We start from the raw sequence: 16,523 nt of genomic DNA, 5'->3' as shown, positions 1-16,523 counted from the left end.
TGTGCAAAAATCTTAATGTGTAAAGTAACTAAATCTGTCATATAAATGTAGTGGAGTAAAAAGTAGAATATTTCTCTGTGAAATGTAGCGGAGTGGAAGTAGAAAGTGGTACGAAAAGAAAAGACTCAAGTAAATGTACTTCAAATTTGTACTTAAGTACAGTACTCTTAGTAACATTTTACTACTGGGAATAATATATTAATAGAGCTCATTTGTGACTTTGACAATTATATTGGACTAACATTATATATTTGTTTTGGGTTTTGTTCAGGAATTTGTGTCATGATGTCTTTTTGGGCCTAAGATGTCATGTCGTTACTGCACAACACTTTACCTGGGGCCTTGGGAATGAGATTCACCTTAAATATTGGGCAAACCTCTGTGCTTCTGAATATCTTTTCCTGTTCCACAAATTAGTGATTGTTTAGTTTAGAGGACCGCAGAAAAGCACCCCCTCTAGTTTCAGCTTTCAACCATGTTCTAGTACCTTTAGTATTTGTTTAGAGTAGGTGTTCTAAGCCCAATGCTTTAATTCAGATGACGTTCTGCTCCACCGTCTCACACCTTCACATCTGGAGGGTGTCTGTGTTTTAAGTGGATAAATCCAGGGTTGTGTGAGTGTGTCCTTGCATTAGCATACACAATTACAATTATTATTAAAATGTATCCAAAGAACGCTCAGAATGCACTTCATCCTAATCTCATTCAAATATAGTGTTGAGTTATTAGCTTCACTGATTTTACACAAAATCAAGATCAGTTTACGAGGGAAGGGAAGTACCCCTCAGTCTTCTGTGGGTCCGCAGGAGCTTTGGTCAAGCCAGGAGAACGTACCCTAATAATGATGTCATTTGGGCTAGGGATTACACTTTTTTTAAGATTATTTTTTGCGTCATTTTTAGGCCATTATTTCCTCAGGACAGATGAAGACATTAAAGAGGGGAGAGAGGAGGGGAACGACATGCAGCAAAGGGCCGCAGGTCGGATTCAAACCCGTGGCTGATGTGTCAAATAACAAACCTCTATACATGTGTTCCCGCTCCACCAACTGAGCCACCCCGGGCACGATTACACATTTTTAACAGAAAGCCTGCTGAGTGTTTGGAGTATTTACCAGTACATATGGTCTAACGGAAATTCACTGTCAAATTACTATGGGTAAAAAATTACAGGAGTTTAACCATATCTAGTATATAATAATAATATGATAATAGTGATAGCACCTCCACCTTCTCCTTACTTCTAGAGCTGCATCAGCATTGGTCTACAGCGCTGGGCAAGTACATACTTACTTCTTCCCAAAAATTAGATACTCAGTTACAAATTATAAAAGTAACTAGTTACTTCAGAAGGTAACTAATGCATTACTTTCAAGTAACTTCAAATGGACCTCAATTATTTATGGAAAATCTGTATATTATAATGACATGGACACTTAATACAATACATTACCAGAAACAACGTACACACATCTAAAATCTTTTAATGTTGCTGTGGGACAAAGTGAGACTAGCCTCCAATCAGAGGCCATGTATGGAGATATAATGTCTAGTGGATCAATACAAATAACATTAAGATGTTTTGGAACTTTTGATATTTATTGCCCCTCAACAGGCCACAACTGGGCAAAATTAAGTAATGCTTGTTAAGCACTGTAGCAAAAATAAATAACAAATGTATATACTCTTTGTAGTGCAAATAACCTAAGTGGCCTGATAGTTATACTTTTGCACTGGTGCGTGCGTCGAGCCGGTGTGTGTGTGTGTGTGTGTGTGTGTGTGTGTGTGTGTTGTGTTGGGTGTGTGTTGTGTTGTGTTGTGTGTGTGTGTGTGTTGTGTGTGTGTGTGGTGTGTGTGTGGTGTGTGTGGTGTTGTGATAGAGCGAGGGAAGTAAGCTGTGACAGCGATTAGCTTCAGAGCGAGTAGCCACTCTAGACTCTGTGATTTCTGACCATGGTGGGAAATCTTTAGCAGGAAAAGTTACATAACGCCATACTGACTTGTGTTGTTCGTTATGTGTCTGACTACGCGTGCTTTCAAACACCCGCCCAACTCTATCTCTGATTGGCTTACCATGAAATTTTACTCAACCTCAGCCAATCATCAGCATTTATGCGCTTGTCTCGTGCACGGCCCACTAACCGAAGAAGAAAAAAAGCATTTTCCTCTCGGCTCAGAGATCTAGGTGGTCTGATAAAAAAACAGCTTCAGTTATAGTAACACGCTCATTTTTTGGCAGTAACTGTAACAGCGTTATTAAGATGGGAAGACTAATCAATTAGATTACTTGTTAGTAAAAAAAAGTAACGCCGTTATTTATAACAGCATTATTCCCATCACTGTTAGTCTGTATACTCAATGTTCTCCAGGGATTGCTCCGCTGTTGCAGGAAATGGATGCATTTTCCCCAATGTCTGTCCCCTTCCTCTTTCTTTGTGTTGGCGCTCTAACCTGCGGCTGATTTCTGAGGACTATGGTTACCTGAGTCCTCAGATCTCGCAGGGTAAATCCAGACAGCTAGCTAGACTATCTGTCCAATCTGAGGACTATGGTTACCTGGTCTCAGATCTGCAGGGTAAATCAGACAGCTAGCTAGACTATTGTCCAATCTGAGGACTATGGTTACCTGGTCTTCAGATCTCTGCAGGCTAAATCCAGACAGTAGCTAGACTATCTGCAATGAGGACTATGGTTACCTGGTCTTCAGATCTCTGCAGGGTAAATCCAGACAGCTAGCTAGACTATCTGTCCAATCGAGGACTATGGTTACCGGTCTTCAGATCTCTGCAGGTAATCCAGACAGCTAGCTAGACTATCTGTCCAATGAGGACTATGGTTACTGGTCCTCAGATCTCTGCAGGGAAATCCAGACAGCTAGCTAGACTATCTGTCCAATCTGAGGACTATGGTTACCTGGTCTCAGATCTCTGCCGGGATATCCGACAGCTAGCTAGACTATATTGTCCAATCTGAGACTATGGTTACCTGGTCCCCAGATCTCTGCAAGGTAAATCCAGACAGCTAGCTAGACATCGTCAATCTGAGGACTATGTTACTGGTTTCAGATCTCTGCAGGGTAATCCAGACAGCTAGCTAGACTATCTGTCCAATCTGAGGACTATGGTTACCTGGTCCTCAGATTCTGCAGGGTTAATCCAGACAGCAGCTAGACTATCTGTCCAATCTGAGGACTAGGGTACCTGGTCCTCAGATCTCTGCAGGGTAAATCCAGACAGCTAGCTAGAATATCTGTCCAATTGAGGACTTGGTTACCTGGTCCTCAGATCTCTGCAGGGTAAATCAGACAGCTAGCTAGACTATCTGTCCAATCTGAGACTATGGTTACTGTCCTCAGATCTCTGCAAGGTAAATCCAGACAGCTAGCTAGACTATCTGTCCAATCTGAGGACTATGGTTACCGGTTTCAGTATCTGATGGTGAAATCCAGACAGCTAGCTAGACGATCTGTCCAATTGAGGACTATGGTTACCTGGTCTTAGATCTCTGCAGGGTAAATCCAGACAGCTAGCTAGCGATCTGTCCAATCTGAGGACCTATGGTTACCTGGTCTTCAGATCTCTGCAGGCTAAATCCAGACAGCTAGCTAGACTGTCCAATCTGAGTTTTCTCTCACACGACTAAAATAACTTTTGAACGTACATACGTTCCACCAGAACACATTCCTTCCCGAGGCCATTTTGCAGAGGCTCCATGCGGAGCTTAGCACCGCCCATGATGAAAGGTTTAAAGAAATGCCAATAAGCCAGAGCACATTTTTCTCCCATCCCGGAATGCTGTGTGGGCACGTCAATTTCCAATGTTCTTCTTAATGAGACTAATGAGGATATACTGTACATATTTTCCACATTCACTTAGATGATGTGTAGTACGATGAGAAAGAGACTCGGGATGGACAGAAGGATTGTCTCAAGGTTACTTCACGCAGACAAATCTTCAGGGAAGAAAACTGTTACAATTAAAACAGATGAGAGAGGCTTTCTTCAGAGTTCTCACAGTTTACTCCTACACTGTTCAATCAATGCCCTGTCACTGCTAACACCCAAAACTGCACAATGTATTTTTATTTTTTTTATAACCTGCCCATAAACCTATGCAATATGCATATGTATATCTCGTGTGTGTATGTATATATATATATATATATATATATATATATATATATATATATAATTTTGATTTATACTCTCTGTGCATAACCCTCTATACTCCTTATCTGTCACTGTAGACATGTAATCTGAAAAACCTGTACTTATCTAACTATACACCGTTGTACATAATTCATCTCTATCTTCTACATAACTGCACACAATCCTGTACTCAACCTGCACTTTGGTATTTAATGCTTCTTTTGAACTTCTGGGTGCAGTTCAGCTGCATTTCACTGGCTCTTTACCTGTACTCTGCTAAATGACAATAAAGTTAAATCTTAATCTTATAAAGGAATGGAACATATTCACAACAATATGATAACTTGATTTGATCTAGCACTTGGGCTGCACAATATGTGGAAAATGTATGTGATAACGCTGTTGAATATCGTGATAACAATATTACTTGCGACAAATCAGATATTAAAGTGAACTGTTCTGCATTTCTGCTGCTTTCAGAATTCTGCTAAAATACAACAAATCCCTTGTTGACTTTAAAACAAATGAAGGAAATCATTGTCAACATTCTTTTATTGAACAAACTGAACAATGAATGGAATATTTAAAAGGCATAAAAAAGAATGACAGTTACATTTTTAAGTGCAGTTTTCTTTCAACTAATACAACAAATCTTCCAAAGGTGTCTTTTGCAATGTGTCGCAGCCTTTTGCGATGTGTTGATATAATAACAAAAAAACGATATATTGGGAAGCCTTATCTAGAAGTGCCTTTTGACCATGATAAAGGCTTTTAACTGCCCAGTGGATGGCGCCTTTAAATGACTGCTGCTTGCACCAGTGACATTTGCTTGGTGCACCAGTGGTAACACAGGGTGTACATGTGGTTGATTATCAAATCAACTGGGCATACTGTATCTGAAGGCTGACATCTCGCCAATAAAATTATAAGATGGTGATCACTTTGAGGAACGTGCATCCATTATTCTGACATTTATTCTCCTTCATCACGGCTGTTAATGAAAAATGATAAATCACCACCGCCACGGCACGGGGATATTTTTAGATGGGGTGGCAGATGAATGAGGTTATGATTTTGGCCTCTGTGGTCGATGTAGTGAGCGTAGGGGGGGCTGTGCCCCTCCCCTGACTCTAGGTGATGGCTGAAGCCGGCAGCCTGGTATCAGTATTAATACAGGACCGCCTCTCAGCCTCACTCTGGTCCCCACTCACCGGAAGGCAGCTCGCCAGCTGCGAACAGCCTGCGCACAGCCTCCCTCTTGTATGCTCTGAGAAGCTATTGGCCTGAGAGTCGCTCGGTTTAGGGGGAAGAGGCGAAGCACCGGCAGGTGTTGACTAGCGGGGAGAAATCGCGGTGCAGACTGATGACGATGATGATGGTGAGGAATGATGCATCTCTTCCCGTGCCTTTATGAATTACATCGCGTATTGTGAAGAGGCGTATAGAGGCATCTTTTTCTTCTTCATTTCTCGCCTAACTGTAACGGTGGATATCTCGGTGGCTTTGAGGCTACGCGTCTAGACGGGAGAGCTGTATTCCGCCCGTCATCTCTCAGCATCGGCCCGCAGCGCTGCGCCATGGCCTTGGATGTCCAGACTTGCGCGGTGTTTACGGTGATCGCGGTTCTGGTGCTTGTGAACGTGCTGTTGATGTTCATCCTCGGTACTCGTTAATGGATCTGCGCTTTGGGCCCGCTTCGCAGCGCAGCGCACTTTCACACAGGACAGGAGAGAAAGGCAGTGCGCGTTGGTCGAGAGCGGGGACACCCGGCGCTCCATCACGGCTACGCGTTGAAATGAATGACGTTGGTACAACATAATGTATTTCTGTTACCCCCCCCCCCCCCCCCCCCCCCCCCCCTCCCCAATCCTTCGTTATGTCTTGTGTCCTCTCACCGTTTGTGATAGCTAGTGTTGTCTGGTGGTGGTCGTAGTGTGCGGATACAGATCTGTGATGCTCGTCCCTTTTCTGTGGTGCCTGGAATTTCATATCCTCCGCATATAAACATGCCCTCCTCCCCCCCTTTACGTCGATCTCCCTCTCTCCTCCATGTTGTATTTTGTGGATTATGCGCATGGATTAATTTGATTCTATCATAATTCGCTTTTTAGATGAAAAATGAATCTGATGGTCTTTTTTTTCAACAACAGCCTACTGCTGCGTCAGGACTTGTTTTCCTATTGTGATCCACTGTAGCCACATCCACAATATGGCAGCTGAGCAGTGCTCTCTCCACTGAAGCAAATGTGATATTTGTAGCAAATAGTGGTGCAAGTGATAGGTTTGCTCTGCTGGTCTTAGACTCTAGAGGGTCATTGTAATCTCAGCTGAACAGTAACCAATAGCAGGCAGGGCTAGGCCTACTAAATGAGGGCCTCCGTCACTCCAGGTTTCCCCCATTTTAGATGCAGCTAAACTCAGCTCCCATTTCCTAGCCCACAATATTCACATTTCTTCAGTTTGCAACATTTCAGTGTGGCACCTGTTTCTGGAGCCTGCACAGTATCGTTACTCCTGGTCACTAAATAGTGACTAATAAAAAATGTATCAATATGTGTGCATATTTCTTGATGAAATGTCCTCCAAAGTAAAAAGGCATGTCAGAAGGAGATACAAAAAAAAATCCTTTCTTTCCCACATGCAGTGGCACAATCTAAGAAAGGATTGGAGGCAGGTGCCATGAATGTTGAATGAATGTCAGAAATAGATATGCTAAAAGCCTATCCCGGAGCCATCCATGACAGTCCTATAAATAGGGAAGCTAGCCTGCTAGATTTCTTTGAAGATACTGTATGTGCTCTCTCACACTCAAGGCTAAGTGCTGTGTGTTTTTATGTGCGTGTCTAGTTAAGTGATAAACGTTGTATTGTAGATGCAAAAAGAAGTGATTGGCGACCATGTATTCTGAACACAGATACGTCCATCACGTGCCGTGGCATGTGGCCTGGTCTTTTCATAACTGTGATACCAACGTATAACAACCTTGCTAGCCCGGACCCCCACAGGACATAAACATAACATCCTAATATCGTAGACTGCAGTAGCTAAGGCTCAGGTGGCTAACAGTAATAACACAGTGCTACTTACAAATGTGAGGTCAGTATGTTGTAAGCATGTTAAGTGTGTGTGCGTGTGCGTGTGCGTGTGTGTGCCTGTGTGCCTGTGTGCGTGCGTGCTTGAGAGATAGTCTGGGTGGGTGTTATCTGTAGTTCCTCTCTAAATTTGAGTCGCGCACACATCCCAAGTGTTTTTATAATCCCCTCCTGGGGCAGGTGCCTTCTAATAGAATACTGTTAAATGCTGTGCAGTCAGAAGTTTTAATGTGCGGATGGTGTGTGCAAGCGAGACAACAGTGTGCGTGTGTGTGTGTGTGAGAGGATGTGAGTGTATTTCTCACCAGTTTAAGGCAGAGCATCTTTGATTGGCTCCCAGACTCAGGGTATAAGTGTATTACATAACAGGGTTGACAGACACAGGGAGGACAGACCGCGAGACTCACTCAGTGCGTCGGAAAGAGAAGCCTCTTTCTGGAATACAGCACGTTGTTACTCGACATCGCAGGCTCAGCGCTTGCAGAGGACCATCACCAAGACCACTTCCAAAAGAGATTTAATTATCATGAATGTATGAACCGGACTTCTCCATGCATACACTCTCTGAACAGTTTCATGTCACAAACATGGTAAGGCTGGCTAAAGGCATGTGCGTGTGTGTGTTTATGTGTGTGTGTGTGTGTGTGTGTGGGTGGTGTGTGGGTGTGGTGGTTGTGTGTGTGTGTGTGTGTGTGTGTGTGTGTGTGTGTGCTCAGGGATGCTGTAGGTGCTTTGGTGCAGATGTGCTATGGCTAGAGATAGAGGAGGATGTTGGAATGCAGTGGAGCTGCCAGTGCAGTGAATGCTGATGTGTTGTGCTGCAAAGATGATATAAGCGAGTGAATCGGCTTTCTATTCTCACACATTTCCTTGTCAGTGTCCATGTCTGTGCTTGAACATGACACAGAAAGCAGTGTCATGATATGTGTCCACGTATAGGGATAGATTCATCTGCATTCATTTGCATTGACCCATATACAGGTTTTGCTGTTTGAAGGCGGCCGTTGTTGTAATAATGTTAAAATAGGTCATTACAGCAAGATGGCAAGATTTCTCACTGTGTCTATGTGTGTACTACATGACATTTGATCTAGGTATGAGGTTGCACTATGACAAGAATTGTTTGAAGTTTGATTATGCAATGCTTTTTAATTTATTCAGACATGTAGAGGGGAGAAAAAAGAATGCAATGTATTGGAGAGGGCAGTGCTGATCTCATTAGGGAGATGGAAAGACCTGAGCAGGGAGGAACATTGGCTGTGAATGGATCTCTATCTCCCTCCCTCACTCTTTCTGTCTGTTGTCTATATTACAGCAGATTGATGGGGACCTGAGAGATTGTAGTTGGAGTGAATGGGGCTGAAAATGAAGTGGTCCTGGGGACGGGGGGGGACGGGGGGGGTATAGTGAAAGCAGACATTGCAGTAAGAGAGCAAGAAGTAAGACTGACCTCGACCTGACATCTGTTTCAGACAGAGGTCCTGACGTTGTCAGATGGTGGCGGTCAAGTAGAGATGGTTTGGCTTTCATAATCAACTATTCAACTATTCCCATGTCTTTAAAAAACAAAAAATATCCTGGTGGGAAATAAATGATTGGAATCAAATTAATTTTCCTCAATCAACAACGCTTTTTAAAATCTTTTTGAGGAACTATTCATTGGCCCTGTTTCCATGGCAGCGTGACACATGTCTTTGCGGTAATCCTCCTCTCTTCCTGTAGTGGAGTGCTTTGAGATATAGGCCAGATCTATTGTTACCCCAGCTCCCAGCCCGATGTGATACCTGATTGAATCAACCTTCTCAATGACATCTTTGATCTAAAGCCTGCGTGCAGAGGCCTTAACTCTGTACCTTTGCATTCTACATTGACATGGAAATTATAATATTACTGGATTCTCTAATGTGATTGGTTTGTTTTTTAAATATATGAAGCCAGAGGGGTATTGCAATTATTCAGCGGTCACTCTTTATGTGTGTCGTTTTACCCACACACACACACACACACATAAATTTAGAAATATTAGGATGTATCGTGAAGTGTCCTTGCCTCATGCCATCATCTTGTCAATACCAGTGAAGCATCCTCATCTGTCGCCATGACGACGGCTGTTCTTTCCCTTCCAGGCATGGACATTCCTCTCTATGTTCACTGCTCTGCCCTGATTGGCTTATATCCCCTGTAGCTGTCTCAGCACGCCGTCAGGGAAGTAGACTTGTCTACAGGTTGGAGGTGCAACGTAGCTGCTGAATCTGAGAGCCCAGATCCTCACGGGGGGTTCGGTTGAATACAAACAAACACACATACACACACAATCTGCGGTTTCTCATGGACCTTCTTACAAACACACTGCATCAGCACGTAGGTGGAATAGCATATTTGTGCGGGAGTGATGAGGTGCATTTTAAAAAGGTTTTCCTATCCAGGGATTTCATTTTATAAGACGCAAAGCAATCTTAAAGGATGGAAGGGGGAACAAACATTAACAAGCTCCATTTAGAAAGTAACAGAAGATCAATATTAATATGCCGAAGCCGTAATACAAGTAAAGACTCTAATTGAATGTCCGTCCATGTGACATCCCTGTCTCCAGGCCTTTGGTAACTCCTTACCTAGAGCCTAAGCAGCTCCTGTCAGGCTTGGTTAGCGCTGGCTGCTCTGCCCACAGCCCCAGGGACTGGATGCATGGTTAGCTCTGGACTGGAGAATGCTGATGAACACTACTTTGGGGAGAACAATCGGAACAAACAGTGTGAGCTTTGCCACAGATGCATACAGGGGTTTCTTGTATGTGAAGTTAAAAGTGTGGCTGCACGTGTGTGTGTGTGTAATAGGATGTGTGTTTGTGCACATCTTAGGGCAACACAGCTAAGTCCTCAGTGTGATGGATGGGTAGGCTGTTTGGTAGATGGATGATGTCAGTCTCAGGTCCTTCTCAGGAACGATGTCGGCTGTCTCTTAATGAGAACAACCTTTAGCCTCTCCAAATCCCCTAAAGAATACTGATCACCGAACAGGCTTTTTCATGCCCTTACACATTACACCCAATGCATGCTCACAAAATAATACTTCGCTCATGTACATGCTCACAGTTGTAAACAATTTAAACATTTATTTTTTAGCATCACATAATGTCCACATTATTTATTCATGATGCCAAAATCAATAAAAAAGATTTGATGAGTCATCCTTCCACGTTCTGTCAAAGACTGGGCTGCTGATAAAATAACAAGCCCTGGTGACAGCATGAAGGAAGGGAGATTATCCCTTCTCGTTTGTTTGCTCCTCGACATTAATATTACATTAACACATGTAATTATTCTAATGTCATAATAGACCAATTACCATCCCTGTGTGGAGACTGGTGCTGTGCTTCTGAACGCTGTTGTTTCTCCGCTAATGGCTCTGCCTTTTTTGTGTTGTCGTATTTTGTTGCGTTGTACTGTGGTCTGTTGGCTATTGTGTTGTTGTATTTGCAATCCCTAAGCTGCCAGTGGGCCATGGCTTTGAGGGTGTGTATTTGCATCCATTAGTAATCTGAGTGGGCTTAACATCAAGGACTCAAACAAATCAAGGCCAAAATTAGGCTGGGTATTGAATTATAATCACTTTCAAATTTGATTTCTAGGCTGTTTTAGGTCACGCAGATCTATACTTTTTGGTTGGTGTCTGCAGCGTTTTTCGTGCTGTTTCAGTAGTATTTTTACAGCATTGGCTTCACGTACTGAGAATAAAGCATCGTCTTGTCTTCCCCTCTTATTTCTCCAGTTGATAAGTGGAGGTTCAATCGTCAACGCTGAGGCGGTATGGGACCATGTGACCATGGCGGACCGGGAGTTGGCGTTTAAGGCCGGTGACGTCATCAAGGTGCTGGACGCCTCCAACAAGGACTGGTGGTGGGGCCAGATTGATGAGGAGGAAGGATGGTTTCCTGCCAGCTTTGTACGGGTGAGTTAGCTGCAGCCGTGGCTGGCCAGCGACCATAGACACAACACACCCACACACACACAGAAATGGAGGCACATGAGCATATGCACAAAAGCTGATAAATACACAGAGAAAGGTGCACAAGTATTCTGCCATATACACAAAAACACATGGACAAAAAACACACATTGATATGCTTGCTCCACACACAGATTTGCACATTTGATTAATGCTTTTTTTTGGGACAAATAACACTAAAGAGAGCAGAGAATAGCTAGCTAAGTGCCTTTATCGAGTTTTCAGGGACAATAAAACAAAGATGCTGATTAGCCTCTTTTTTGTTTGGCTTCAACTTAACTCCTATCCTTGAATCCTTGAACGGCCTCACATCACATCGTGATTAGAAAATCTCACCTATATTTGAGCTCAACTAAAGCCAACACAAAGGTCTGATGTTATTCCATACTTCTTTTACTTAACTTATTGAAGGAAGAATTAGCATACTTGTTGTAGGTGGAAGCTTCCCCAACAATGCACCCACCCCTCCACCCCCCCACCCAGACACTCCTCATGGCCATTCCAATTGTCCACCCTTCCATCTTCACTCCTGAGAGGGCAGGGCAGACAGGCTGACTGACTGTCAACCAAAAAGTATCTTTCTGTTCTGTCATTCTCTCTCTCCAAGGTGGAGCCCCACCCTCCTCAGCCCCAAACAAAACAGGTTTTCTATATCAACCCCATAGCAACTCCACGGTTCCAAAACACCACGTCAAAGGTGCGTTTTTCCCAGCTTCATCTACCCATCCAGCCTCCCTGCCCACCCGCCCGCTCCAGTCTGTCAACCGCAACATACCCTCGACATTACCAAACATTAACGTTCCCATGACGTTTTCACATTATTCTCTACGGGATCGATAGAGAGGCAGAACTGATGAGTCAAAAGTAATGATCCAAGTCTTCGTCTTTAAACGGCCGGACCTCAAATTCTCCAAATGTATTGATATACAATTAGATGGATTTTTGAATCATTGTTCCTGTTAATGTTCACGGATCTATTTTAAATATTGATTCTTTTTTTAGTACTTTCTACTATTTACTATTGACTCTGACTATTCTTTAGTCTTATGCTGCGCTGCTGGTTCTCGTGTGCAGTCAGTGTTCTACCACCCGTCACTCTGCTTGTCTGTGGCGCTGCATAACTCATCTTGTGTTTGGCATCCTATCCGTCGGTTCTTTGATGTTCTCTTGGCAAACTGTGTGTCATCAGGTGTTGGCTGCTGGACATCTAAAAACCACGCAAACTTGGCCCTATGAGCGATAGTGAAATACACTCCTGTCTGTGGTTCTGTGCGTGTGTGTTGCTGAGTGCATGTATGTGTGAGGAAGTTGTGAGGTTGAGTGCGAGTCTATATGCATGTGTATGTGCAGGGGGAGGGGGGGGGGGGGGGGGGGGGGGGGGGGGGGGGGAGTCACACACAGGGCCGAAGTTGGGCATTGAATATCCTCTGGGCTCCAGTCTCAGAAAGAGGCTTATTTTAAACTCTGGAGTTTTTTTGGCAGTTTGTCCCTCTCCTATCTGACATCCTGGACCAACAGTCCCATTCACTCTCCAAACTACCAGAGACCCTTTAAATAAAGCTCTGTGTGTGAGGTGTGTGTTTATGTATGTGGTGGTGTGTGCTGTGTGCACTCATGCTCATGAGGAGGGGGGCTGAACGATTAATCATTTTCAAATCAAAATCACGATTTGATAGAATGCGATTAGCTGATATTGACAGCTGCGATTTAAACAATCTGCAATATTTGGTTGAATGTTTGGTGTAACGTTTTGGTTGTTATACTTCTTTTTATCATATTAAGTGTTATAAATGCTGAAATAATGTTACATATTACAAATTATTTACGTAAATGTTCCATTATCAGTGGATTGTTCATATATTTTGTATAACCATGATGGTAGGAGGTGCTGCTATTGAACAGATGCAGATCAGAAATTTCAGTTCATAGGAAAGTACTGATATTTTTTGTAGTCACATTTTTTTTAGATTGTTATTATTATAACTTTAGCTTTTGTGGTAAATGTTCTGTTTGACTGTTCAATGTTCCATGCTTATTAAAAATACACTTCTATTGCTGGCAATTCATATCCATGTCCTCATCCTTCCATAAGAATAGAGAGCAGTTTTAATGATGTCTTATGTTATAATGCTCCATGACGTATTTATGTGTTATACAGTGACTATTGAACTTTAGTTACACTTAAAAAAAATAATTTAAAAAATGAAATCGTAATTGCAGAAAAATCTCAATTAGATAGATTAGATAGAATTAGATTTTTTGATATGAATACCTAAGTGTATCTGTTTACTTATCTTTTTTTTTTGTCTGATTTATAAGCGTAACTGAGCAGATTTCTTATTCAACTGCATGTGTGTTTGGCTCTGTATGTGTGTGTGACCGTGAATGTGTTTGCACTCAGCTGTGGGTGAACCAGGAGGATGGGGGAGCGGAGCCAGCCGAGGGGACCAGCGAGGTGCAGAACGGGCACCTGGACCCAACCAATGACTGCCTGTGCCTGGGCTCGCCCCTCCAGAACCGAGACCAGATGAGAGCCAACGTCATCAATGAGATCATGAGCACAGAGAGACACTACATCAAACACCTCAAGGACATCTGTGAGGTACTTAACACGTGCAGCACACATCCACCAACACACACACACACACACACACACACACACACACACACATACATACACTGTTCCAGGGCATGCTTTAATGCCACAAAGCCAATAGGAAAGGTAAATGGAAAGGAGCTGAATGAACTGCAACATGTATGAGAGAAGACGCTGCCCATTGGATGCTACCTTGCTACCATAGGGCTTTGCAAAATGTATGCTGAATTTTCTATTTTACAACTATTAGTTGTGCTTTATGCTGTTTACGTTGGACGGTTATGGCATGTGGCTATGAGTTCCTCGGCAAGATCGTGGAAAAATAACTTGCCAGTCAAGACTCTGCTGATTTCCTTCTGACTCCGCTAGCCTGGGCTAGCTTGTAGCTGGCTTACATTTTCAAATGTAAACATCATAGAAAACACAGAGGAAAAAGTGGAGAAGATGTCCTCAAGCTAGCAAGACTGTCTCTGCAGCCATCTCATGACTATGAGTCGCTCACCAGGGTCCTGAAATCCCGAACCAATCTCCTGCTGACTCTGCTAGCCTGGCAGATCGAGGTTTTCAGACGTGAACATCAGAGTAAACACAGAGGAAAAGGTGAAGATGGCAAACAGCTACGACCTATGGCTACAATCCCAACTACGTGGACAAGCAAGACCATCTTTGCGTCCATCTCCATCTCTACACCAGAGGGGCTACTTTGCCAAGCATGGAGGGATTGAACAGCGACTTCTCTGCTAGGCATCCTGCTAGCCAGTGTGCAGTCATCAGACGTCGAGCTGGGTGGCCTCCGCCGGTTTCCAACGGGATGTTGGGAGCTGTGGTGTCCTTTTGCCAAGACTTGGCTGGATCCTGATGTCCTGGTGCCATTCAACCGGGTGACTCTTTGTCTGTGTGCTTATCTGACGGCCACAATCATGCACAAGTTGAAGCTGGAATTTTGAAACCTTGAAAGACTCATATGGCAACATGACACGTCCAAATTAAAATCTGAATCTAAATTTTGGAGGTATTGTTGAAAATCAAACATTAACAATTGTGAATGTCTTTAGCTTAGCATATATATGGGCTACATAATAGTTCATTGCCACCAGTTCTTCCTACTTATACTGTAAGACATATAGAGACAAAGATAGTTAAAGTGAGATTGCACAGTTCTGTTTTTCATGTTTTAAGCAGCTGTTTCTACAGTGGTGTCACCAGCACAGCCACTGCATCTGTGTGAGTTACACAGAGGTCATCTGGGCATACAGAACAAAACATCTGCATCATGACTTTGGGTGGGCAAGATTTTCTAGTGCAAATTTCCGCTTATCTAATCATCTTTCCTTAATCCTTGTTATGCCCTTTGTCTGTATGTAGGGTAAGGCGTACTGTTTAAAAAATAGTTGCAATAAAGCGTGAATCTCACTTTCACACTTCTTGCCTGTGGTAATACTACAGCATTTTACAACTGTACTGTAAGCACAGGCATGCTTTTCCTTAAACTTTGTGTTTCATGTTAGTAAAAACTAAGGCTAATAAGAGTAAAAGTAAAACAAAAAAATGATATTTTCCTTGTTTTTGATGGAACACTCCATGCCTGTAATGGCTGTGCTAATCGCTCAAGGGGCTTCTACAGATTAATCTTCCGATCATAATCATAATCATTTATTTTAGACGCGCTATTGATTCTTCTGGAAAACACTTTTGTCAAATCACTCTTTATATCTTTTACATTTTTTAAATTTTTTAAAACAGAGCTTTGCATTAAGCTTGGTTTTAAGAAACCAAAAGAGTTAGCAGGTGTATTTCATAAAAAATTCCGGGTGGGGGAATGTGAAATAACAAAAAAACTTACGGAAAATCTGTTTCCAAAATGCCTAATCTTCAGGGCATTTAACTAACCACAAGAATTGAGGCCACAGTTCAGCTACACAAAGTTATATTTGACTCTACAGAAGATTCAGAGTCATAGTTCAGTTTGATCCAAATGAGTTATATTTAATGAATGACTTCAAATGTTTATAACAAAACTAGTAATGTAACACTCTATGACCTACATAATGCTTTTCTGTAGCAGTTGTCTGACTGAGCATTGCAGCCATGGCACTTAAAACTGTTTTGTCTTTGAAAGCCTCATTAAGTTGTGACCCATTCTGTTGCAGGGCTACCTGCGCCAGTGCAGGAAGCGTGTGGACATGTTCAACGATGACCAGCTGAAAGTCATCTTTGGGAACATCGAGGACATCTACCGCTTCCAAATGGGCTTCGTCAGAGACTTGGAGAAACAGTACAACACAGAGGACCCCCATCTCTCTGAAATCGGACCATGCTTTCTAGAACATGTGAGTTGTTTTCTTAGTTTGAAAAACACTCACACACACTGTCCAGCTGAGATTAGCCATAATTGCTAATAATTTTGTTAGGCCTGTTATCTCAAGATCGCAACCTAATTATCTTGTTATCATGAGATAACAGTCAAGTTGTGGAGATAATTAAGTCACCAGCAAACAATCTATCTCAAGATAACATCATAATTAAGTCATGATCTTGAGAAAACAGCTCTAATAAAAATTTGAGCAACCGGAGCTCTTCTGTACACGTTGGCGCTCTTCTCCCCAGCATGTTTTATTGAAAAGAGGATTCATTACAAATTTCCCTCTCTCATAATGTATCTTTCTTCTCGTTTATTCTACAG

At 42.7% G+C, this 16,523-nt stretch overlaps 1 protein-coding gene and 1 long non-coding RNA gene across 3 annotated transcripts in view; one reads left to right on the top strand and one right to left on the bottom strand.

Annotated features, from left to right (window-relative positions):
* LOC116696802 (rho guanine nucleotide exchange factor 9) overlaps positions 1–16,523 on the top strand; it is a 45,681-nt gene that overhangs the window by 20,623 nt on the left and 8,535 nt on the right. The window contains exons 6-9 of one of the 2 annotated variants that reach the window (XM_032527985.1): positions 11,008–11,187; positions 11,852–11,941; positions 13,646–13,846; positions 15,991–16,170. In XM_032527985.1, the coding sequence (XP_032383876.1) occupies positions 11,008–11,187; positions 11,852–11,941; positions 13,646–13,846; positions 15,991–16,170 (651 nt within the window). Of the gene's footprint in view, positions 1–5,540; positions 5,956–11,007; positions 11,188–11,851; positions 11,942–13,645; positions 13,847–15,990; positions 16,171–16,523 lie in introns of those variants that run through there. The other variant, XM_032527986.1, reaches the window with a different exon arrangement.
* LOC116696805 (uncharacterized) overlaps positions 1–16,523 on the bottom strand; it is a 451,372-nt gene that overhangs the window by 433,614 nt on the left and 1,235 nt on the right. The window lies entirely within an intron of this gene.

Source organism: Etheostoma spectabile, chromosome 10 (assembly GCF_008692095.1).
Source record: "Etheostoma spectabile isolate EspeVRDwgs_2016 chromosome 10, UIUC_Espe_1.0, whole genome shotgun sequence".
Taxonomy (NCBI): Eukaryota; Metazoa; Chordata; class Actinopteri; order Perciformes; family Percidae; genus Etheostoma; species Etheostoma spectabile.
This window is presented reverse-complemented; position numbering and strand designations above follow the sequence as displayed.